The sequence below is a fragment of the Sylvia atricapilla genome, chromosome 6, assembly GCF_009819655.1.
Source record: "Sylvia atricapilla isolate bSylAtr1 chromosome 6, bSylAtr1.pri, whole genome shotgun sequence".
Lineage (NCBI taxonomy): Eukaryota > Metazoa > Chordata > Aves > Passeriformes > Sylviidae > Sylvia > Sylvia atricapilla.
The window spans coordinates 6,642,995-6,670,147 of record NC_089145.1 but is presented as its reverse complement, the minus strand read 5'-3'; the positions used below and the strand labels follow the sequence as shown (position 1 = coordinate 6,670,147).

General features: G+C 39.1%; 1 protein-coding gene across 1 annotated transcript in view; it reads right to left on the bottom strand.

Moving 5' to 3' along the window:
* PRMT3 (protein arginine methyltransferase 3) overlaps nt 1-27,153 on the bottom strand; it is a 55,857-nt gene that overhangs the window by 22,579 nt on the left and 6,125 nt on the right. Inside the window, exons 6-11 of the mRNA XM_066320540.1 lie at nt 26,280-26,421; nt 23,217-23,282; nt 17,883-18,004; nt 14,957-15,056; nt 6,073-6,151; nt 960-1,147 (exon numbers count right to left, since the gene is read on the bottom strand). Coding sequence (XP_066176637.1) covers nt 960-1,147; nt 6,073-6,151; nt 14,957-15,056; nt 17,883-18,004; nt 23,217-23,282; nt 26,280-26,421 — 697 coding nt within the window. The remainder of the gene's footprint in view (nt 1-959; nt 1,148-6,072; nt 6,152-14,956; nt 15,057-17,882; nt 18,005-23,216; nt 23,283-26,279; nt 26,422-27,153) is intronic.

Genomic DNA, 27,153 nt, shown 5'->3' with positions numbered 1-27,153 from the left:
AAAAGACAGCAGGCTTAGATTTGATATCAGGAAGAAATTTTTTACTGTAGGGTGGTGAAGCCCTGGCACCCAGGCTGCCCAGGGAAGCTGTGGCTGCCCCATCCCTGAAATTGTTAAAGGCTGGATTGGAGGGAGGTCTGAGCAGCCTGGGACAGCAGGAGATGTCCCTGCCCACAGCAGGGACTTGGAACTGGATGACCTTTAACCCAAAACCTTCTACAATTTTTCATGTTGCCTTGTCTTTCTTTAGGGAATGTCTTCCTTCCTGAAAAGTTACATTACGAACTTACAAAACAAGCAGCTCATCTGATGTGAGCAAACACACCAAAGTACTTTCTGGAATAATCATAATGATGAATGGGAACATTTTTAAACTTTCCCTACAAAATATAATCCATTTGTTCTGTGGGATAGCTATTGATTAAAACAATTTACCTATAATGCCAGTGTTCCTCAACTCATTAATTTTACTACTTTGTACTGTAAGTCCAGCAAACAAGTACATGCATTGATTTGAAGTTCTTTTAAAAACCATGATGGCTAAATGAGAACAAATGAGTATAAAGCCATCCAGCACAACGGTTGCGCTACATGCTGTACAATGGCAAAATCTGACAAACCCCTACATTTGAGCTGGACAGTGACTGCTCATGACAGCTTGGATTAGAAAGGGACATGCATGCACTATTAGCAGTAGAGCACTGCCAAAGTAAATTTGGCTTTAGATAGAAGAAATCATAGAACAGAACAGTCTAAATGTGGGAAAAATACCTTACTCAAAGTTGGTAAAAAAAGCAATTAATACAAACCTTCCAGTCTTAACAGCAAGAACCTAACTGCACTTTTATAATTTTGAAGATGCCAAAGTTTGTGTGCGCCATGTGCATTTTTGCCCCTCCTCCACCAACCAAGGAAACTTCTCATCTGGCTCCTTACTTAAGCATTAAGTAAGATGGTACCTTAATGACACTGGCTGTAGATACCATTGTGTTTGGATCCAGCATCTCCACAACAGCCTCTGGAATGACAGCTTTCTTCATACAAGACATGTCAAAGCCATACACATTTTCCCAGAAAAGCAGCTTGTCCACGTGTTTATTCATGTCCCCAACAGCTACCAGACTGATGGTGCACAAGTCAGGATAAACTGTAACAACAGGAACAGAGCAGTGAAATTTTATTTTACATACACAGAGGACTTATTTCTATTTTGTTTAAAAGTTCTTAACGTCTCAAAAGAATTTTAAAAAGACTCTTTTTTTAAGCTCTTCGATAAGACACTTTTTCTGCTACTTTACTTTCTAGAGTCCCATTTGTCCACAGAAGAGACTAGACACAAAAACTTAATTTTCACACACTACTCTGGTATTTCCTATTCGTAACAAACTATCTTTGTAGTTGAATCCCACTACCACGAAATGATTGGCAATTTGATGTCTGAAGAAAATAATTTGGAACAGTCTATTCTATCTTCTATATAGAGACTAACCTAAAATATTATTTCATAACTATAGACAGACACCCAAACAGAAATTCAGGTGAGGGCTTTGCAATGACATAAACCTCTGTGAAAAGACCTTGTTTTCAGAAAAGAGCATATATTCTTACCCAAGAGTTTTATTCCTGTTTGCTCTCAGCTCTGGTTGATTCTTACCTCAAAAGTTATTTCTGGGTGCTGGAAATAACCACTTTTCTGTCTCCATCTGAAGAGTAGGATGTGGCCCAACAGACAGAAGAGAACCTCATGGATTCCTTCCCTCCCACTTTCAGAATAAAGCTACCATTTTACACTATTCTCACACTTGTGCTTTTCTTTCTCCCAAGAACATCTTCAGAACAATAACTATTTACAGCTGTTAGAAATAGTACAAGATTGACATTTGCCTTTTTAACAGCTGCCAGCAAAATCAGTCAACTTCTTGGCAATCTCAACTTACTGGAAAACCCATGAAGACCAGCTGCTATGTACATGGCTGTCTATAAACCTAACAAATAGAAGAAGAAGCTTAATTTATATTTAGCTAGGTTTCTTTTCACAAAGACATTCCCATGCTTTGTTCTCCTGAGTTTTAAAGCCTCTAAAGCCATAATCATTGAATTCTTGACCTGATTTCAGAGTAAAATGTCAACTAAAACACCCTATTTGACTTAATTTTATATTAATACATGAAAGGGGCAGTGTTAATACAACTGAAGCCAAGTTTCTCTCTTCCTCCCCAAAATCTGGTGAACTGTAAAATTAATTTTATCTTCAGCTCTCCTTGAAATTATAATTTATCAAAAAGAATTAATCATTGGTATAGCATGGTAGGTCAGAAAAGCAGTATTTTCTACCTTGCAAAATACTGGAGATAGAGGCAGCAAACTGAAATTACACCTTTCATATAGTGAGAACAGTTTTAGGCCAAAGGAAATATTCTTATAAATTGTGATTGTAAAGAATAACCTCCTCTAAAGAAGGTTTTTTTGGTCTTTTTTTAAAGACATTAAAGTAAGCACACTGACATTTTTCTCACTGGGTGACTCTTTAAAGCAGAATAAATAAATATCAGCAAGCTTTAATTGGAATCCTATTGGTAAACTCTCATTACCCCTACTTTGCAGCTGAGGAAATCAGAGCAGGTGTCTCCAGGAACAGCCTACAGTTAACTCAGCAGTACAAAGTTTGATGAGAATCCAAACAGGAGGGCAGTTAAACTGTTCTGTCCAGAACATCTCACTTGGTTCCAGTACACCTGACAGCTGTCACACAGGCACAAAACATCACCTTCTGGTGCTGGGAGTATCTGCAGGTAGTTTCTGCAGCCATCACTGAGTGAAGTCTGTTTCTCCAAACTTTCCCACTGCTGTTTAACAATGTGTATGTACAACACTTGGCTTTACCTCACAGCACTCACACCTTCAACAGCAACCGCTGATGCTCCAAAAATTAAATGACAGTGTGATACAGACAAAAAAAGCATGGGACTTTGAGGGTTTACTTTTTAGGGGAATGGGTTTCAGAGGATGCAATGGTATGGAGAGAAGAGAGATGAAAAGACTGGCAGTCTCTGGTTACAGAATACACATGAGTGTTGTAGTGCCACTGGAAATAAAAATTTAACCCACAACAAAACGTGATCAACTACTTTATAAAAACTTCCTTCCTATGACTAGCCCAAATTTCTGGGACATTCTGTAAACCAAAGAGAAATTTAATCACCTCTATCAAGCATAAAATATTTGAACTGGACCATAATCAGTTTTTATTAAATCTTTGTTCTCACAGCAAATCCTTAAATCAGCAGCAGAACGCATGATCGATTATACAATGTGCTTAAGAACAAGGGAAAATGTAAACACAAACTGCTCCAATTTAATCTGCATTTTTACTATTAATAGCAGCAAAAGTAGACAATGTCTATTCAAACATCACAAAAAGAAATCTGTGCTCCACCAACAGGGCTCAGGCAGAAGACTACAGCGATTCAATAATTTGCAGACCCACCCACATCCTATACACTGTACTGAGATTTGACTGAAAATGTAAGCAATGCTATCTGAATATCAGCCTAAATCATCTAAACACTGTGGAGTTTTGTACATATTTAAAAGCACCTGCATAAAACTGCTTTTACCATTTGCCCATTACCCTTGATTTCCCTGGAAATCCCCTGCTCTTTCTGTAACACTTTCCTGCACAATCCTGACAGACCCATCATTTTTTTCCCCATTAAGCCTATAATTCAGTAATTATTCCTTCTCACAGGTGAAATGAGCACAATGCTGATTGGACAAAAAGCACACACTGCTCAAAGCTCTCCCAGATTCATCGCTTTGACCATCTGTGTCCTTCTCAACCCGGTGCCCACGAGCCATCCGTCACCACAACAGCTCACGTGGTGGGGAGAACATGATGGGAAATCCTTCAGCCCCCAGCAGTGCCTCACACACTTCAGGGCACTGCAGGGGAAGACAGCAATCCTCCAGATCCACAGAAGTAACTCCACGTGAACACTATCACCATTTTGATGTGAAGGAGCAGTATGTTTTTGAATATATTATGTTTTGAATATATTATGTTTTGAATGATGCCTTCCTTACCTTTGTCACCCCTCAACAAGGCACTGGAGTGCCTTGATTGTCCTTGACTGGACTCAAGTGTGTGAAAAAAATCTATACTTGAGCAACAGCTCTGAAGAACAAACAGATGGGCCCAGGGCAGCAAAACTGTTATGCTCCCAAATAAAGCTATTCTATACTGTACACATTACCTTGGACAGTTTGGCACAAGCCACTCCAAGCCAATGGGCTGAACTGAAGCAATGATGATGTGACTGACTGAACACATATCTGGAAATTTGGATTCTATTCCCAGTTCAAATCACTGAAAGATCTGGTCAAATTACAGCTGCTGCTGTTTATTGCTTTTTGCAGCTTTCAAACATTCCCTGTAATAATGATCTTGGCCTCAATAGTACCAAGTGGCTTGAGACAAAATTAAGCAGATTCAGAAGTTTCTCTGGTAAGGTTTCACCTCAGAGTGAACTCTTAGTTCTGGCTCATCTGGATTTGGATGTGCAATTCAGCTGCACTGCAGAGGAGTCTGTGTTGCTAAGCACCCTTCTCATGGACCCAGGGCACAGCCATTCACCTGCTGGAAAAGCTGGCAGAGGAGCAGGACCTACAAGCACCTTAATGAAACTGCTGACAGAACTGAAAATCCCATCAGTGCCTGTACAAACACTGTGTGCTTTGTCAAGAATCAAAGAAGAGTCCAAGACGATTGTCAGACCCCAAAGGACGAGTGTACTGCAGAACCAGGATACCCCACCTCTCAAAGGAATCTCTGGGAGTTAGAAACCAAGAGCAAACCTACCAAAAATACAGTTTAAACAGAGGTTGGAAATTTCTGGCCCTTTTCAGAAGGCTTTGGAAGTAGTAGCTAAACATAAAATGATTCCTTATGATTTTAGTGAACGTTCCTGGATTTAACTGTATTGCAGTGTAAAACTAGCAGCATACATCTACACAGAGCACACACCTGTGTTCCTGATGTGTCTGGACTAGTCTATATCATTGAAAACAAAAACTCTCTTATTCTGTCACATTGCTTAAGTGGTTACTAAATATTCTAAGACATCTCTTGCCTGTATATTCAGTTTTGGGAACAACTGCATAAACTCCATTTTTCCTGCTGCACTCTGTAGTCTCCAAAAGCTCACTGCAACCAGAGGGAAGCACTGCAGCAAGCACTGTGACACAGTCATTAATCCAATCATTAGGTCAGCGTAGTGGAACTGTGTGCATGGTTAGTACAAAAGGAGGAAAAAAAACCCCAGACTGATGACTATGATTGAAAAGGTCAATATGAAATACAATACTGGCAAAGGAATTAAGCACATGCAGAACTCGTGCACAAAACCGCATCACATGAGGAATAAATATTTACAAGCATTTAAATACTGGTAAAGACCACACTACCTAAGCTACTGAAATGGGTGAAAGAAGTCTACTTCAAAGCAAACCCTTTTGTTTTGTCACAACTCTACCTTCAAGCCATAAAAATAAAGAGCTTATTACCACCAGGATAAATACGCTGAAGTGAAATAATGTTAATTCCATTAATTATTTCATGTGTTTGAAATGACGTCCTCCCCACACAGCTTACCTCCCTCAGGAAAACACCCTGTCTACTTTTCCTCTAACCCACAGTAGCTTACTCAAACAGTTTCACATCTTACAGGATAAAACTTATTTTCCTCTGCTCATACTTATGCAGAAACTTGGATTTCAGAAGGGGAAAACAAATGCCCACATGTGTGCGAAGAATTAGGGAGGAAGAATTTAGTCTGTACTTAAGGATAAATAACCCCCTCTATTCTTAAAAACACCATTAACTTGAGACCTTGGTACCCCATCTAATGTTCTTCTATCGCCCATACAGTAAATTAATGCCTTGAAGCTCCTACTAATGGAAGCATTTTTCACTGAGACTGGCAACTTTCTCATCCATGCATAGCTTATTCTAGGTCTCTGAGTTCATTTAGCTTCCCTCCAGAGCTAAATTTATTAAAAGAATTGAGCACCAACCTGAGCCTCCCTCTGCCAGGTACTTGTCCTTTGCATAGATGACAGAATCCAGCATTGACTCAAAGAGAAGGAAATAACCCTGTTTACAGAAAAGGGAAAGAATTCAGAAATCAATGTGTCTCTTATAATTAGTCATTCTACCGATAGGCTTTATCAAGCCAGTTTAAGAACATTATAAGCCCATACACCCAGAGAGTTTCTCAACAACAGCACTGTCACTTCAGAGCTTATTATAGAAAGTATCACCTTTAATTTCCCAAACTGCAAGTATGCAGCACACAGAGAAAACAAGTATGCCATCTACACCAATAATTACCCAACAAGAGTCCTACAACATCAAAACACAGGAAATTCAACTCGAAGCAAGGGAAAAGCTGCATGTATTGATTTTTCAGTAATAACTGTGAGGTTCCAAGAAAAATAAAAATAAACTATAGAAAAAACCTTTCAGATCTGCAAGTAACACTGAAACTACTGTCAGAGAAAGGCCAAATGGAATGCATCTTTGCTTCTTTATATCTGCAACCTCGTGGTGCCCTGCAACACCCTGGGCAGTGCTCAGGGACAGAGGTGGAAATAAATCATGTACCAAACATCGGTTCTCTGGGTGTTCTACATCATTTAGCAGCACTCGGACTTGCAAAATTTCCAGGGTAATAATGGTTACAACTGGATTTGCATAGGGCTTTTTTGGGTTGGAATTAATTTTATGGCTGGTTAATCACACTGCTATTGGTGTTTAGAATAACTTATTGTAAACTTCCATGAGTCATTTGCTGAAACAGAGAAACATTCCTTATTTAAGTATGTGAGATATTAAAACTTCAAATAGCAGTGTTAAATAAAATTAACATTTTATAGAGAACATCCACTTTTTCAACTACTTCTAAACAAACTGCACATTTATGAGATATACAGCCCTTTGTTTTCCAGCTGATATACTGATTTTATACCTTTTCTGTCCTCCAAGTCTGAGCATCACTGTCACTCAATACTGTTAAAATATTTCATGTATATGCTCACAACACCAAATCAATTAAGACAAACACCAACAAAGATTTTGGATTTTCATTTAGCAACCTAATTTTCATTTTGCTTAAAACACAGCTTGATTTAGTTGGCAAGAAGCAAATGGATGACTGAAGTCCAGGCTTTGGACCTGCAGTCCTACAAGCCCAGTCTGCAGTAATTTACCAAAGGAAAGCTCAGAAGCTGCACCACGGAAGTTTCAGATTGGATGTTAGGAAAAGTTCCTTCACTGAAACGGTTATCAAGCACTGGAACAGGCTTGCCCAGAGCAGCCCTGGAAAGGGTTTAAAAGTCATGTGAATGTGACACTTGGGGATGGGGTTTTGTGCTGGACTTTGAAGGGCTGGGTTGGACTCAATGATCTTAAAGCAATTATTAAAGTTAAGAATTGTTCATAAATGCCATTTTCTGGCAGCCTTCAGAACAAAAACCAAAACTGAAAACCCCAGAAATTTGAAGCATGACATGTGTATTCGAAGAGAACACAGTGTGAAAATAACAGCCATATCCTTTTTTCAATCTTCTGGCAATAGGGCTCCCCTGAAAACTTTTCTTCCCAATCTTGCCTATTCTACTTAACTGCCCAACTTCTGTACATCCTTCAAATAAGCTCCAGAAGGAAGATACTGCTTGGTGAGCAATAGGGCTGTTAGTAACCTTTGCTGAACAGCTGAAAAGGCCTGGATCCAATTGCAGCAGGCAGGGATAATTTGTTGCCCACAGCAAGCCAAAAGCACAGCATGGAACCACAGCTTTTTTTTTTTTTTTTTATATATATACCATTATGGCTTAAAAATAGAATATGTTTACCTCACAAAAAGTATTTTTAGATGCCTTTAACTGAAAATTAGTTGTTTTCACAGTATTTTAAAGGTAACCTCTAGGACATATTGAAGACCAATCACCAGCATGAGTCAGTAACTCACTAAGTGACATCTTTATGGATCAGTTCTTCACTCCCTTCTTTCTGCCCACGAACCATGCTTGCCAGCTTGTGCAAGAAGTACAGCTGGAAGACACTCTCTCAGGAGAAACACAAAAAAATTCTCACCATTCTTTCCACTCTGGCACTGCTGGTTCTCCCCTGACTCCCAGTTCTCTCTCCCTGCCAACTCATTATAGCATTCCTGCAAATTACATAAACCACCAATGGTACTGAATCAAGTAATTTACTACTTACACCAAAACATTTTGCTCAGTGTGCTGTGCTCATCTGTAGTGCAAGTTAGAATGCAATTTCACAGCCTGCTGCCCCACCTGTAGGGGAGCCTTCTGGGAAGAGAATTACATCTGACATTTTCCCCCCTGATGCTGTGGGGAACTCCTGCTCCACCCCCAAAAATGGTCAAGGGTTTATTTTTTCTTAAGCATGTAGTGACATTCTCAAAATCAATCTGTGCAAAGAGATGTCTATGAAACGAATCTGCGAGCTGCATATTACTAGGACAGTCTTGATAGTGGCTCAACTCAGACACATAAAAAGTGACATTCTCTGTTAAAAGACAACCCGGATGCACAGAACACCTTAAATTTTATGCTGTCCCATTATGTGTTTTCTACTAAAAAGCTGGCCATTTCGTTCTCAGAAGGAACACGAAGCTCCTTATTTTTTTATATTTGCAAAGCTGAAACGAAATGTTCTCCAGCTAACAACAAAGCCCCACCTAAATAGATGTGGACAGGAACAGAAATACACAGCACTGTAACTCTGCTCAAGGACACCCCTGCCCTGCCTCATCTCTGCCCAAGGAGGCACCCACTGAGCCCACTGAATCCACAGGAATGTCCATATTGCTACAGTTCTTATATATCCTTTATATCTGTATTCTGTGTTTCTAACAGAGTTATAAAAGGCTCACAGATCTCTGATGCCTTAATATTCTGCATTGGTATTTTTTTATCCTATTATTCAAATAGACTACAGCATTCTCGTATTCATTCTCATTTTGATTCAAAGCTACATAAAATTATTTTACCAACTGATCAAAATACAAGCATTCAAGTCCTTTTAGCTTTAGTGGTTCAGTATTTGCATGATAATCTTAGTGGAAAAAAAGTGTTTAAGCTCTTTAAAAGCATCAAAAAGTGGATTAGCGTGTTTACAACAGCAAGAATTAGCAGAATTTTTGGTACAGCAGGGAAAAAAAAAAAAGGCATGTAAAGATAAAATTTGGAAGAATTGTTTAACTACTTGAATAAGCATTATGTTTCTCCTCCACTTGCTATCAAAGATGCATTTTACTATTTTCCAGAACACTGCTGAACCTGGTCTGGTTCTCCAGATTCAGTAAGGCCCAATACTGAATATTTAATGAGATAAAAACAGCTATCAAATCACTGGCCCAGAGAGTCAACTTTATCTTTTTTTAATCCCCAGTGGTATTAAAAAGTGCATTATTTTCTTAAATTGCAGTTTTTAACTACAGGACTTCCACTGGCCTACACAGTAAAGCAAGTTACAGAAGGTATGCAACACAGATTGGACAACAGAATCCGATCTCTAACACAACATTCAATCTGACATTAACAAATGCATAAAACTGATGTGGACCATGCAACATCATGAAAAATTACATTTTATTTGACAAAATTCCCTCCAGACCTGCAGCACACTTAGATGACAAGCAGAAGCTACACACAAACACTGCAGCAACATCTCCCACATGCTAAGTTTGCCTTCATGCTGATCTCTCATGTACCATTTGATTTTTAAAAAAGAGAAAAAAAAAAAAGATGAAGAAATTAATTAGACAGAGCAAGCTCACAAATTTAAGAATCATAGCTTGACTTTGTCGTTATGCCCACCCTGTTGTTTCCTAAAACAAATAAAACAAATAAAAGTGAGAGCACCAAATGGGAAGATGTGAAGAGCAGAAAGGTGATCCCCATTACTGGTGTTGAAAAAAAAAAAAATCATGCAAGGAAATGACTGTACATCTCTCACAGAAATAGGGGAAAGGAGGAAGGAGAGAGAAGATGGTTTCCAGTGTTTCAGACATGCTCACTTCCTTTTCTTTTCCCTAGATCCTGAATGCCTGCAGCCCATCCTCATTTAATTTCAAAATTATTCTAAAAAAAGAGAAAGAAATACAGAAGTAAGAAAAGAAAAAGGAGAAAAGAAAATATTAGCTATCTGGGCAAAGACATGATTAAAGGACAAGCACTGGGTTGTATCCTCAGTGTATTTTAATCTGACTGTCCATCTCTTCCCCAGTTTTATCCTGAATAACTCTACTGCATATTCAGTACAATAAAGCACCTCATAAAAAACCCAATTTATGAGTACATGTTGTACACTAACATTGTATTTGAGACAACCATCTCAGACAATTGTTTCTCACAGTAAAGCCCTTTTAAAAACAAGAAATGCAGATATTCTCAAGTGAATAAAACCTTTAGCTTTATAGTTTTAGCTAGAGAAAGGAAGCAAAAGCAATACTGATGGCAAGAAAAATCTGCACACAGATGCAGCTGTGCAAGAACATTCCAGAAAACCATTACATACCTTTTGTTTCTTTCTGCATTTATCTTTTCAATAAACAGCCTACGAAGTTTAAAATTACCCTACCTAAATATATGAGCAGTAATTCAGTCACTTTTGTATTTTCATATATTTAATATTTTCCTGCCCAGGAATGCAGGTAAACCTACACTCTGAATAAGAAGTAAGGGATTTATCTGTAGGTGACTTAAGATACAAGCAGACAAATAAGAAAATATGAGAACCTGGCAGTAGTGTACAAATTCTGAGTTACACAAATGAGGGTTTTTAAAGGTTTCACACACCAAAGCTCTAGGCAAGCAGGATGGTGCATCAGAAGCTTGTAGCCCCAGTACAAACCATCAAACAGTCCTGGACACAGAAACCTCCACAAAAACAGGGTCAGGAGTGGTATTTTATATAAAATTCACCCATTCTTACATCCAAAAAACCCTCCTCCAAGAACTGACAGACCTTCTACATAGAGAATCTGTTTGGTCAGTAGCACAGACAGTTGCTTGGCCACTTTTGTACCCTTTCTCAAGCCAATGTGGTTCACTGGGTGAAGTGGCCCTTGAGCCCACCTGGTCTCCCTTGTGCTCCTGGCTCACAGCACACAAGAAGTCCCTTGTGTCAGGTGCAGACTTCACTGAAGTTTTGCTAAAAACTGTGCCCATCTGTCTCTGGAGTGAAACTCTGAACAGCTTTATTTGGGCCTTTGGAAGTCCAAGGGGGCCTCAATCTTCAGCAAGCTGCCTTCTGGACACCAAGAGAACAGCTCACAGCTCTTCACACCTCCCACTGCCTCCCTCTGTATTTTACACGCTGGGTTGAACTGAACACAATCACAGAAATGTCCTGGTCTGATGCTGACATTGTCAAACACACAAACTTCAGATGTCACAAAGTGAATTTAGTATGTTACAAACAAGCCCACTGCTGATTTCTTCCACAGGCTTAAATAAAACCACAGAAGATACGGTTGCTCTTCATTCAGCCTCTAAACGCAGAACACGGAAGAAACATAACCAGAGGAACTTACATTGGGAAAGTATTATTTTGGAAGATGGCAAGTATGCATTTGAAACACAAATTTCTACACAGACACACATGCACTCACACATGCCTGCCCACTTTGTAATATTTAAGATGCTTCTCCCATTTTTCCATAATTTAAGGGAACAATTTTACAAATGACAGAGAGGGAAGAAGAGCAAGCAGCTTGTGGCAGTCATAGGTCACTTCTGTAATTAAGTAAATGATCATCAGAAACCATCACACTGAGATGCTCATAATGCAATGCTGTACCTTTTATAAGACACTGCTCTATGTGACAGCTTTTTCAGAAAGCCTAATCTAGAAACAATCCTGGGAGAATGCAGTATTTTTCCTCTGTCTTGCCTCATAATTGTTTCTAATTTTCTGATGCTCCAGACACAGCTCTTAAAAAAAAAAAAAAAAAAAAAAAAAAAAAAAAAAAAAAAAAGCTTATTGTGTGCAGGCGAATCTCCAGACGGCTGGGACAAGGAATTCTGCCGACCTGTATATACTAGAACATGTGGGTTTATTGCAAGGGTCATGGGTAAAAGGGCCTTGCCTTCAGCCACCAGCCTGGGCTGGAGGGGAGTCCCAAAGAGAGAGGGAGAAAGAACAGCAGGGAGAGAGCTGAGAGAGAAGGGAGTGAGAGAGCAAAGTGGCAGGGGGAAGAGAGCAGGGGTCAGAGAGCAGGGGGGAGAGAGCAAGAGTAGTGGGAAGAGGAAGGGTAAGACTTAAGAGGAGAGGTAAGAGTTAAGAGCTAAGAGGTAAGAGGTAAGAGGTAAGAGAGAGAGGTCCTCGTTACAATACATTTTATTTCTTTTTGTGATGAATATTCTAATTTACAGTGACCAACTAACACAAGACACAAAATCTTACAGAATCTACATACAGCCTGTAAGAACTACTATATTACCATACTGTGTTATATTTTAAACTCTGAAAACTACTCTTTAGACTTTTGTTTTGCTACATTGACCTTTGGATCCCTTAGCCAGCAGAAAGGTATTGTTCAATCAGAAGGGATTCTCCTTCAGCTAGCTAGGCTATTGTTTTCAGGTTATATAGTAACTAAGACTCAGTATCCTACAACTCAAAGTAAGCTTTCATTTCTATTTCGATTACAGGTTTCATATTTTCAGAATCTTTTGCTAAGCAATCATATTTATAAGGTTTCCCTGAATCATCTTCCCCAACAATTGTGGACTGGTCTTAAGCAGTGTTCTGTACCAAGCAAAACAAAGCTATGGCTCCATAAAAGGGTTTGACATTTACTAATCTAAAAGCAGTTTGTTTTCTAAACAGAACTGCAACTTTTCATATTTTTGTTACAAACAAAAACTTGAGAAGTTTCCTGTCAGTTCATACAGATTCTCTACATAAATAGAGGCAAAATCTGACACACATTGAACTCTTTTTTGCTCTCACGCTTCAACATTTCCAAGCACTTGCATTCACATATCAAGAACAGATTTCACACTGTATCATGTAGAGAAGGAAATGAAAAAGCAAATTCACACAAGAATGCCAGACAAAGAGTAATCTTCATCTGCATTAGGCAACATAATGTTCCTTTCTGGACAGTGTTGGAACAGTGTGTACACTGTCTAGCTATCAATCTTACTTCCATAGCATTGTCTTCTTTATCTCTGTTGTGCAGCAACCTATAAAAGTCCTAACATTCCTAAATATTTATAATACCAAATGAAGTGAAGTGCCCATGGCTTTGTAATTACTATATAAAAAGGTAAATTAGCACACAAAGGAAAAATACCCAACATTCAATACTTCATTCCTTACAGGAACAGAGTTTTGAAATCCTTTAGTTCATCTCAGAGGCACTGATATACAGCATGACTTCAGCTCACCTGCCCACGTTCCCTTTAAAACCAAATCTTGGGCTCCAGGAGGAGAAACGTCATTTTGGGAACATTAATGTCGGTGCACATATTAGGGAGCCAATCAGAAGGTTCCCTGAAAAAACTATAATTACATTCCTAGGGAAGCCACCATACTGTCAGAAAACATCAACCATAATGTGTTATTTTTACATCACTGGTTTAAGCCAATGGCTTAAACTGTCCTTGAAACTAGCAACCTCAACACTAAACTAAGCTCATGCTTCAAATAACATACACTACAGCACTGGAGGAAAAACTGCAGATTTCTAGTTTGCTGACACACATGATATTAAATAAATATTAAAAAAAAAAAAAAAAAAAAGGCAAACCAATTTATTTTCATCCTTTCCTGAGAAACAGGTAGATATATATGGATCCACAGTGAGTGTGTGACCACCCCACAAAGGCTGTCATATATAGCAGAACAGCCACAGTTTGTTAAAAAACAAAACAAACCCCACAAAGAAACAAGTAAAACTGCATTTCATAAGTTTTCATTACTGATCTTAAATTTCAGGCAGAAAGGAATTTTTAACTCTTCCAGCAGCAAGAAGTAGCATGAAGAAAACCTGTGTTTGGAAGTGCTTTTTGAAGGCCTGTGATATGAGGATACTGAATAGCAGAAGTTCACAAAGAAAACAGTTCAAAGAGATGTTTCATACCACGGATAGGAAACAGGCATTCCAATGTCACTATGAAACTCAGGCTGAAACTGGGTTTTGCAACACAAATTACTTTATTAGGACTGATGACAGGTAGCAAGGACAGGTGTTTAACAGCTATCAGCCACCACATCAAAAAGGTAACAGGCCAACAGCTGAAATCCAGTGGACTCCAGGAGATGGCTCATTTAGACACTGCTGTCCATCACACTTACTCTGTACTTTTAAAATCAGTGGTTTTGCTGTTTTGCTAAAACTCAGCAATGAAAAGAAATGTTGTTTTCAAGCTCTCTCAGTATCTGCAGATTTCCAGAGGCAGTGCCTCCCCTCCTTATCACTTTTCCTGCACAGTCAGGAGAGTCCTTAGCTGAATTTGCAGACTGAAGGTATTTTACCCATCAGAATGAGCTAGCCAGATGACTAATACAATATTTCTCCATTACTTTCACCTGGGCAACCACAACAGTATGACTGAGTTCTTTACAGATTTCCAAAGCAACTACGTGACAGAAACTCGCTGCACCTAAAGTAGCTCAACTGTACTTAGAGAAGCTCGGCTTGAAAGAGCTTGACCAAGAGGGGCCAGGAATTGCGTCCAAGTACCACACAATCAGGACTGCCATCCCACCTCTGACATTGTCAAAGACACTGCTGGAACCGTGATAGATGCTTTGGTTAAAAAAAAAAGTAGCATCACTTAAAGAGTAACTTTTCAAATGAAACAAAACACCTCTTTTGCCTGAAAGTAACTTGAAAAGAATGGCCATGCACCTTACCATCCACTCAGATATAATTACGTCCACTTTTTCCAAAGGCAGATCAACTTCCTCGATTCTTCCTTTGACTAATGTAATAATCTTTTCAAGTTTATTTAATCTGCAAGTCAAAACATAAACAAATGAGTTTCTATTTCCAATTTATGCTGTCAAGAGAGATATACTGACTATTGTATTATTGACTATAATCTATATTTAACATTCCTTCCCTCACAAACTTTTTGGTTTAACTAATCAAGAAGCACTAGAATGTACTATTCTTCAGTTATATTTCAGGGAGAACATTTCCAAGTAGCTAAAAATTGCAGCAGATTTAGTGCCAGAAAATGGCAGGCAGTAGATCTGTATACCTCCAACGTGCCATGCACGCAAATGTGCAAGCCTCAGAAACCAGGAAAACAGAGGAGGAGGCAATTTAAAACTGATGGTCCTCTTTATTTAAAAGGCACTCGTTTCCATTTCTCCTCCTCTGACCTCCACAGCAATCAGAGCCTACTCACCACACCAGGAGAGCAATGGAAATTAACTTCCTTACAAAGCTCTTTTGCACGACTCATTTTTTTATTTAACCAAATCAGCTGCAAAGTCACTGAGAATAAAGCTTCCCTCTAAATCAGGACTACAGTTATTCCACAGTAAAGCACCCTCCCCACTGTGATTTGGGCAAAAGCATCTGCCGTGTTCAGTACCTGCACTGATCAGGGATTACCTCACATGCACGCCATGGTACAACCCATCCTGCAAGGTGGGAGGGACTGGGACAGGCTTTGAAACAGGAACTGCACAAGAGTGAAATTAAGTGTGTAACTGCTTGAAATGTACTGGTTTTCTTCTTGGCAAACCATATTAGTCCTTCTTGCACATATCATTATTACCATGGCTATTCTTACAGAGGCCAGGAAAGTATTCCCACCACAGAAATTCATCTTCTCAGTGTAGTTCTTATCTCTGCCCTTTCCCTCCCTCTCCTGATATCTTACTCTTACACTCTGTTTGGCTTTCAATGCAGACCACTAATGACATTAAAAATTCAATCTAAAAGACAATGGAAGAATGATCAGTATGAAGGGAGGGAAAGGAAAGGGTCAGAGGGCTCTTTTAACATATGAGCTGTTGCAAAGATCAATTAAATCTTCTACATAAGACAGTCTTCTGTTAGCAGATAGCAGTTCATTACTAATATCATATTTAAAGCTCTAAAGAGAAATAAAACCACAAGTTCAAAGTGAGCTACCACCCACAACAATAATTTAAGAAGGATTAAAAGACATCTACCGGTAACTTTCTAAATGACCACATCCAAGGACATGATTTAAAACAACAGAGAGGAAAAGGATTAATTCACTACACATCTTTTTTCAATTATAATGTTTAAAAAATCCCAAACAAACCAATGCAGTTTACATATTGTAGGAAAACCTGAGATGTTATTTAGGAAGTCTAATTCAACTTTCTATCCTAGCTTAACAGTGACAAATGACAAAAATCAAGTCATTCACTGTGCTAGAAATTTTACAGGGACTATTCACAGCAAGAAAAGGCAATCATTTAGTTCAAAGTAAGTTTATTTTTAAGGCTACTCAGGCTATGTATTCTGGTTCACTTACACACATGGTTGCACTGTTTCCAGTAATTAGCATGCTAGAAATTAACCTGAATTCTGGAAAGGACAAAAGCACACACTTGAATCACAGGTGGAAGCATGCCCCAACAGTCATTTTTTAAGCTACAAAGTTGTTTAGTGTTTCAATAAATATTTGTTACACCATTGCAACTTTGGCAGCTTTATTCCTTTAGGAAAAGTAGCTTTAACCAGACAAATATAAATTGTTTTGATGTGAACTGGAGACTTTAATGTGAATTGAACCTTTTCTAGCAGAAAGTACCTCTAAATGTGCAGTCTTACTGATGACTTGCTGTGTACTTCAAGTGGCAATTCATCACTCTTTAAGAGTTTAAGAGTTTTGATTCATTGTTTTTCTTAGAGGCCTGCCCTTCTCCTCCCCAAAGATAATACACATTGACTGTAACTTCAACTCTCCCCTAAGTATAAATAACACACAAAGGACTTTGTGCACTTGTTGGAAGTTAAAACAGCCCTAAATTTGTAATCTAGTGCATTAGATCTAAAACACTATTTCACATCTGCAACCATTCGGAAGATGTCAGAGACTCAAGGGAAAAGTTCTCCTTAAGGACTGAGTTCTTGTGCCAGAAAAGCAATTTACTCAAACATGCACTTCAGGTTTCACATGGTGCTTTTTCCCAAGCAGGTATTTATTTGAGTAATTTTACAGCACCCAAGTGTGCAGTGCTGCACCACCAATGTGGTACCTGACAAATTCTGTACAGACAACATTGGTTTTGTGCCACTTGAGCTTGTCCAAAAAAACCTGTCACACCTAAATTCTTCAGTATCTACCTGGATTTTATTTTCACAGTTGCTGTTACAAAATCTTTCCTAAATGAAAACACCTACAGGATTCAGCTATCAACAGTGCACATGGACACTTACACTCCTCCTAGTTCATCCAAGAAAATGCTTTTTAAGTCTTCAGATGTCATTGCTTGATTTTTACCTATGCTCAGCCTCCCTAAATATCCTCCACAGGCAAATTAGAGACATGTGGAGAGGACAAACGAACGAGGAGATGGGTCTAGACCATGCAGCTCAAGAGTTGAGAGAAGAAGTACAAACCCTAACTGGTAGCCAGGTCCCAGAGGTGTCCCTCAGGGCTCAGTGCTAGTTCTGACACTAATGAATGCCTTTAGTGACCTTACTGGACAGGATGCATGCTCAGCAATGCTGATTTAGGGGAGAGCAGCTGACAGGGTAGGGCTTTTTATTTTCTGTTACACAGACAAACTATAGAAATGATTTTAAGTTCCTATAAAGAGACAGAAAACTAACAACCACAACTTCTACCTAATGATGTCCATGGCCTGATAGATGATTTCAGATTGGTCAACTCCAATCACCTTCTTGGCACCTGCTTTGGCAGCAAACATGGAGAGTATTCCAGTTCCACAGCCAACATCCAAAACCACCTGGAAGGAATAAACAAAAGCAAAACAATCTTATCTTCTTTGCTATGATTTTTCTACAATTCTTTCTACATCAATGAGATACCATATTCCAACAGAAGGCACAAAGTCTTACTGTCACATGCAGAGATATCAAAGTCAAACTGCAGTTCTAAACTCCCCACTCTACCACCTTTTCGAGGCACACAACGAAGCCCACTAATTCCAGCTGCAGATTAACCCAGTCACAGAGGAAACACAGCAAGCAATTATGTGGTAAACACCTGAAATGTTACATGAAGAGGAGAAAAAGGAAATTATAGCCTGAGCAATTTTAATAATTGAATCCCTAGTAATTGAACTTAGAAAACATGTTCTAGCTGCAGGTTTTTAATTAAAAGTCTATTCAGAAACTTTATTTAGGAATCCTCTGCCAGACATGGCAACAGTGCCTCAAAACAGCTACGGCTCAAGATGACTAAATTCTAAAACGGTCACTGGCACAGCTTTAACACCTGGAAATATCTTCTGTCTAGCACTATTTATAACCAAAATAGAGCCAAAAAAATCCAGCTAAGATGGAATCTCTAGAGTTTTCACGAAAGAGTGAATTTCGCCACTACAGCTGGAAAAAGTACACTCAGCATAATAAGATCCATGAAAATGCCTGGGGTTTTGTATATCACATATCAGCTGCTATAGGAAGACTGAAAAGTTAAAAAATGTGAAGCAACCAAGAAAAGAGCACTGAATTTCTAAGTACTGAATTTAAGTACTTTAGTACTGACTAAGCAGAGTTGAGCTGCCAGCAGTTTTAAGCTTCACAGAGATTTTACCAAGTAGCCTTTTTCTGGCCTTGCTGTTCTAACAGCGTATTCTTGAAACTTCTCAACAGCTAAAAACATAATGAATGTGTTAAAATAGATTTTTAAGCTGAGTTCCAGGCTTGATGTTTTCATTGAATTACTGGGGCTGAAAGGCATCTCTGGAGATTCTGAGGGTATATTTTATTGCATTGGCCAGATCATCAATGGTCTCATTGTTAGACTCATATCTAGCAGAGCTAAGCTTTACTAATGGTGTTGAAAAACTCTAAGCAGTAAACCAAAAATGTTCTGAAGTCTGAAAATCAAAGTAAGTTTTCTAAACACTGTGTAGAGCCACTCATGTGATGTACAGCCCCTAAGCACGAACAGAATCAGAACTGTAAAAACTTACTTGCCCATACACAAGACATAAACATGAGAGTAAGTAAAACTTAACAATACACTTAACAAGAACAGTGTCAGAATTACCAGTCACAGCAAGAATTTATTAGAAAGAAAAACTGATTTCACTGTTTCTTCTCCTCCTGTAAGACCTGCCCTTGCAGCTTTCATTACATTAAACATTTTTTCCAAAGAAGGCATCAAATCCCTCACTAATCAATCCCCTATTTGAGAATTATAGCCCCATTTTACACAATATTTCAAAGCAATAATGCACCTTGCTGCTGATACACTTTCCAGCTTATCACCTGCTGATCACTCTTGCTCTGGCACAACAAAACCTTGCACTTCACCTGACAAAGAGCAGCAAAACAAATCCAGGAATGCTCTGCTCCTCAAGTCTGCCACAATTCCAGATATTCTGATGATGGACAAAGAACAATGATCCTGAAGCCAGCATGAATAAAACCAGCCGTTCATCCTCAGTACAGTGTAAGGGAGCTGCTGGGAAGCAGTGACTGAAGAATTGATTGCCACCTATCTCGGCAGAGCCATTTACAACCTGGAAACAAACTAAAAAACATCGGGATGGTGACCTTTTACAGCAGCCTGTGTGGAGGGAAGCTGTGGATAGTTACCTGCTCCACCTACAACTCTTTTGCTCAGAAGGAGTCAACTATGACTCAGAAGGAGTCAACTCTACAGCTCAGAAGTTAGGTGAGATCATGTTCACAGCTACAGAAATCCCTACACTGAGTCTGCTGGAGACAGGAACAGAAAATAACAATCAATATTCTTGCAGCTGCTGAAATCTCACACCCTCCCAACATCACCCATTCTAACATTTCACCTGTGGTAGTTAACAAAATCACTGAGCCGTGACAGCTGGAAGTCACAGCCAAAAATAAACCACTGTGAAAGAATCATCTTCATGTACAGTTGCATGAAAGAGAGCAATCACCACAAATTGGAAAAAAATCAAAACAGACACCACTTTGGACAGCTGCCCTGGTTGCTTCAAAACCCAGATGGAACTTATCTAGCCTTAGGCAGGGGATGGGATAGAAAAGAGGCTCTGGAGAGAAAATATACAAGCTGGAATACATGTGAGGAAGGGAAAGACAAGCAGAGTGATCACCAGTTAGCCTAAGGACAAGGGTCTACAGCCCACACATTCTTGCAGAGATCACATATGGCCTCTCACCAAAGACCTGGAGCAGCTGGACTGGCAATTTTACTATACCACAACACACTGCAGCTTCACATCCTTCTCTGCAGTCTAAGCAAAACTGATATCCTACTTTCAGTGACAGCAAAAATTACTTTAAACTCAGAAAAACAAGAGGCCAGGGACTTTAGCCAATTAAATTCAGCTAATCAATGAACTCTTAGTAGGACAGTGGTTTAAAAGCTCATTTTATTCCCTGAATATAGCACTGATGCTTGCCTCAGACTTCAGTCTTACAACAAAAACTAAGCATGACAACAGTGTTTTACTAAATTATTTTTCCACCCAAAAACAGTCTCATGGTTAAAATGGACCACACTTCCTTTTACTGAGTACAGCCCCCTTCATTACCCCTGCCAGGTAATCTAAATTGTCTCATTCTCATCTCAAATACATCAGGTTGAAAAGAAAGGCAGCAAGCAGGATTCATCTGAGTTTTAATAATTTATTTTGAAAGCTGAGACAGAACAAACAAATCGGCCGATTCTGAATAAAATATGCATAATAAACAAATCTAGATACTCTGTTATCATCTATCACCATGCAATCACACCTCTTTAGTATCCTAAAGGTTAGGATGCAGACTTGCATCAAAAGTGAGTATAAAAATTCAGCTCTTTGAACAAGCTCCTCCCAAACTACCTCCGAACTGTCCATCCAGAAAAAATCAAAAAGTATCAGCATGTATTTTCTAGGGAGGAATACCATAAGGGAGTTGCAGGAAATACAGTACCAGACTTTTTCTCACTTTTTTTTAATTGTAATTAAAATTTAAGGGAAAACAGCCTTTGGAATTTTCACTCATTTAGTATGGGTGAGTATTATACAATACATTAAGCAAAGTATCCTACACAGAAGTCTGTAAGAGATGTCACTTCAAAGCCAGATTTCTGCAGAAAACTCCATTTTATTCTCCATAACAGCGTACCAAGAGAAAGCTACATCATTTGCCCAGACACATAAGTTAAGCAGGACACTGGTCACATGGATGAGGGATATTGGGAACTCAAAGCAATTGAGATTCTGCCTTTCAGTTAAACCTCAACACACCATGACGGGTTTGGATACACCATGAATTTGAGGTAACCTTGATCAAAAACCTGCTGTAAAGACCATGTGCAGATATCAGTTTGTAGATGTTGTGATACTTGAGTTTTTCTTCACAGACGCTGAATGCTTGTGCAACAGAGTAACCCCACGCACTGCCTAAACTGTTTCCTGAGCATCTACCCCTGGGGCTGAAGCTAACACTGACTCAACAGTTACTCCACATTTTGTTTTGAATGTTCCCAGCATGTCCACACACAACACAGGAGAAACACCATCGACCATGAAAAATTACTGTTCCACAAAGCCTCACATTTTGTGTAACTTCAGATCAGTCTTACTCTGTGAAAACCTGCAGTTATCAATTTTAGGGGCATCTCTGAAACCGAATTTCTCTCTGGAAAGTTTTCTTTCCTTTATTGATCCTTCTGCTTTGTTAGATGAGCTGCCCACCTATGCAGTTACCTGCATCATTTAAGTAGCTGGCAGCGTAATTCTATGACACTTTTTGCTTCTCTCACTATAATCAAAGAGTTTAGAAATGTTTAGTAGAAACAGGCTTGTGACATGAATTGAGGCAAAAAAGGGAAGAGAACTATTTCCTACTTTTTTTCTGTTGCAGTTGCCAATTGGAAACTGAGATAAGACAAAGAATTGGCATTATCAAACACTGAAATACCTTCTGCCAGGACAGAACTGTATCTCTCTCACAAAGAAAGGCTGAGATTGGGATTGTTCAGCCTGGAAAAGAGAAGGCTTTGGGGTAACCTAATTGCCACTTTCCAGTACCTGAAAAGAGCCTAAAAGAAAGATGAAGAGAGGAATTACAAGGGCCTGGAGTTACCGAACAAGAAGGAATAGATTTAAATGAAAGAGAGCAGTAGGCTTAGATAGGATACCAGGAAATAATTCTTCCCTGTGAGGGTGGTGAGGCCCCCGCACAGGTTGCCTAGAGAACGTGTGAATGCCTCATCCCTGAAAAAAAACATTCTAGGCCAGGCTGGATGGGGCTCTGAGCAACCTGGTCTAGTGGAAGGTGGCTCTGCCCATGGCAGAAGGGTTGGAACTGGATGATCCCTCAGGCCCCTTCCAACCCAAACCATCCTATGGTTCTGTAAGCTTAAAACACAACAAACTCAACAGAAACAGCCAGCAGAAATACGAAAGACAGGAAGAGGATTATTACTGTACAGGGGCCATAACCACAGTAAGATTCTATCAGTGAAATCCCTCCTCACTGCAAATGAAGTACTAGCTCACAGTTCCAAGCCCTTTAATAATAACCACCCAGTCTGGAGACACAAAACAGCACTAATTCAAAAAAAAAAAAAAAAAATCAGTTCCACATGAATTCTCTCCCAGCTCTAATTACACGGGGCTTCCAGGACGTTTTCACTGTATCAGGCACACAGAGAAATTCACTTAATCCTGGTAAAGAGCCCTCAGAGAGATTCCACCTAATATCCTCCACAAGAGAGGCTCAACTTCACCCCACCAAGATAATTAATGAGCCCCCTGCCATGGCACACTGCACAATGACAATAGACATCACCACTGTTCTTATCAGCATGCTGCACCCTCCAGCAGCTCAACAGCTCTCCACCACCTAATAAAGCCAGAGCACATTAAATCAAATCCTGGCACTGTGACTCTCCATTCCCAGAGCTGCAGAGCAGCTAACCTGCATGTTTTCTACCCTTTGAGAGAAAAGATACCCCAGAAATAGCTGTATCTTCTGAGTGGTTTTACCCACCTTGTCCTTGAAGATATGTGGGTTTTGATAGATGAAGTCACGATAGCTCTCCGTACGGACTTTATCCTGTCGGTCAAAGAATAAACAGGCTTCACTTCCTCTGCTTAGGTACACCATAAAATTCAAAAATGCTGAATAATCTGCTCTTCAACTTGGCCTAAGGATGCTTTGCACACACTGTACCTACATGAGGCCTGCCATCATGACACTTCTGTATGATAATACTGCAGAATTGACTCTGGCAAATGAAGCCAGTTGCCTCAGCTGGAGGAAAAATAAGAAAACCATTTTGTCGTTTCCTGATTCTGCCTTTTCATTTGAATGTTTCAAAGTTCTTAATATCTGTTCACCACTAACCAGGAACAGCAGTGATAGAGTGACAATATTACGCCAGCTTAAATAGAAACCTCCTATACTGTGGTGAAAATTTGTATCACAAGCTCATAAAGTATTTTGTATCATTTTGTTCACTGACACCCCTGTGACACAGAGATTTCTGTAAAAAAAAAAAAAAGTTACGGATCAAATTAACTTGATTTTATTTCTGAATAAGCTGCAAATTTGCAATCCTGATGACAAGCTAGCAGTTTAAGCTATATAGCCCATTTGATGGAAATCCAATACAGTAAATAAGTTTGATTGAAATACAACAGGACCAGAGAAGCTTGAATAGTTTCAAGCCTAGAACAAAATATATATAGTATCTTAGTATATAAAAGCCCGCAGCACAGCTTGATTTACCAGCAAGGTAATCTGTTAAAACATTGATTCCCTTAACATGCACCAGCAGGTCCACAAATTGACAGCCAAGTATAGGATTTGGAGTTGCTGTTGCAGTTCAAGTGTTATAGACAAGTAAAAAAAAAAAAAAATCAGCAATTTTTTGTCTAGTGCAAATAATGCTGAACATAAAATCCCAGTATTTTTATTAAATCTAGGGGATTTTTCTATTACAGCAAGTTAAGAATTTCTAGAAACAACAGACAAACAGAAATTTTTGACAGTGAGAAAGAACAAAATGCATTTTAATATAAGAACAAGATCAAAAAACAGTGACTAAGAATATTTTTATGACAATGAAAATTCTGGAGACAAAAAAATATTTCGAGGCTTGAAAATTCTAAAATCCAGCTTTAGGTGTAGAAGTACTATCACACACACAACCCAAAGAAGTGGCTGGGGTTTATTTCAGAAAATTCTGTTTTAAAATCCTGCATAATTAACACTAATTACAAAAACCATAACCCTTTAAAACCATATTGGTTTGCTATGATGTTACAATCACAGCGACTATTTTTAGTAGTTCACCTCTACTGCAGTATATAATAGGATTTGCTGGAAGGACCAAAAAAGTCTAAAAATAAATAATCAATTGAGAAAGCAGCCAGCTGGAAAGCTTTCAGCCTTGCAGCCTGCTCCTCACATTGCTTCAGCACTGCCCCAGCTCAATGCAGTTGTAGGCAGGTTTCTAATCATCAATCCCCTTCTCCCACTTGACATTGCTATGTAATGCTCTCCTGGTTTAAATAAAACGGTACAAAAATTTATTAAGATGATAGCCAAGAAATTCTCACACAAAAAGGTAGAGCAAGGGAAACACCAGTCACTTGGCAAGTGTGAAGTAACAATATTCCTGCTCCACCTCTGAAACATCTGGGGAAAAAGCCCCCAAATTGAAACTTTGTCTTACCACTACCAGGCATAAAGAAAAAAAGGTTTTAAGACTGAACAGATTCAGAAATTGGCTTACATTTTAGACAGCAAGACTGCTTTCTTAAAAATGTTCATGTAGTAAGCCCCCATATTTATGTAAATATGGTAAACATGAAAAAAAAAAATCAAGCTGAATGCCTAGCACAAAGAAAAAATTTCAATGTGCACAAAACAAAAGCAATCATTTTTCCTATGTTTTGGAAAGTCAAAAGTCTTCTTAAAAGCATTCTGATAAACATACCCTTTAAATCAGTAAAATACAATTTTGTACCAATCTCCTTGAGCAGAGATGCAGATTTATTGTAATCTTTATTAGGCAACAGAAAGGCTTCCTCATCCTATAGCTGACATTATCTCAAATGACAGCTCTATACAGCTGCAAAACCAAAAAGCTATCATTTTTATTTATTTTCAAGTTACATCTCAGTTATATTTCTACAGACTACACACTTCAGAAAACATTCTGCAGCCAACTCTGTGCTTGTGTAAAATCTCCTCCCCTTAATAATAACTTCTTCTTATTCATACTACTCTTAACACAGATTCATGTGTATTTCTGCACTGGGGCCACTAAATGATTTACAAAGCTGAAAGCTTTATATGCCAGCTGCAGGCACAAAGTCACCTCACAATTCTGTATTCTGCCTTGACTTTAGACAGGAATTTTATTCATTTATGCCTTAAAATGATAAAAATCCTTATAACTCTTGCAACTAAGACACTTTCTCTGAAAGGAAGCATTGAGACATTTTAATTTACAAGTTAATTTTAAGCTGCTGGGCTTTGTGCTCATTTTTTCTTATTTTAAAGTCAAAAAGTTTGCCTTTGAGAAGTTTTAAGCATTTTTTTTTTAATCTTTAGCATAGGAAAGGAGCATACTGCTCCAGCTGTTCAATGTCATGTTATCAATACACTGAACCATGCACAAGTAACAATTTCTGTTTACCCAGTGCAAGAGAAAACCACAGTGTTTGAGAAATGGTCCTGACTAACAAATTTCAATTATGAAGGAAATGTAAAACTGAAGAAAAATATTCACTGCCTGTACTATGTTTTATCCTTCATGTTTTAAACAAGCAGGAAAAAGCTGCTTTTGGCAAGGTAAGGCTGTGATACAGGTATTGTAATATCAAACATAACTGTAAATGATTTTATGTTCCTAATGCCTTCTGTAAAAGAATTTATACCAAGGAATAAAATTGAGAAATGATCTCTCAGCCCAACTACCATCAATGGACAGAAAGGGTTAAAAATGCAGCTGCTCTGCAGTATATTGAAGGGCACACAGCCCACTTCATTCCACCTCTCCTCTCCAGCTCTACTAAGATGCAGTGGCAATGACTTTCTAACCTTTAGCATCTCCTCGTGTATCCCATAATGCCCATAGGAGCTGAAGTAAACGCCATCCTCATCCTCCTGAAGGTCTGCAATGGCGCTGCACGACGAGCTGCTCCTGACATCTGTGCTCATCACAAAATCCTGAGCAAATTGCCTGTAATCAAGTTGAAACAGACCCTTGAGACATGTTTATGGGACCATGAAAAGCAGGCTGGGCAGGGAGGGGGGAAAGGGCTTGGGAGAGGGAAGGAATCCAGGCTGCCCAGCGGCTGGGCAACAATGGGAGCAGCTTTAGGTGTGCACATCCTCCCTCTGCAGGCTCCTCGGGGCTGCTGCACTGCTGCACTCCCTCCAGCACCCTCCAGCAAACCCTGCTTTCTGCTTACACCAAGCAACTAGCAGCAGTGAAATACTGGGGGGTAATTTCTATTTTTAAGGCAGAATTATCTATTTTGCACTTGCTGGTATAACAGCCAGCACTGCAGTGTCAAGGTGTTCCAGACTGTGTAATGCAGATACAGACTCAACACAAAAGAGCATAAGAACTGCAGCCCACACAATACTGGGTGACTACTGGAAGGGGGAAGAAAGCACTTTAAAACTGAGGCACCTCGGTGAAAAGAACACAGAGCTTAAAATTCAATTTATTACTTTGATTTCAAGCTGCTTATTTTCTCTCCTCCCTGGTCTTGCATTCCTACAACACATTAAGAAAGGCTGAGAGAGTTGGGATTGTTCAGCCTGGAGAAAAGAAGCCTCCAGGGTGAGCCCACTGTGTCCTTTAATACCTAAAAGGCTTACAAGAAATATGGAGAGGGTCTTTGGACAAGGACAAATGGCTTTTGAAACTGAAGACAGTAGATTTACACTGGGTATTGGGAAGAAA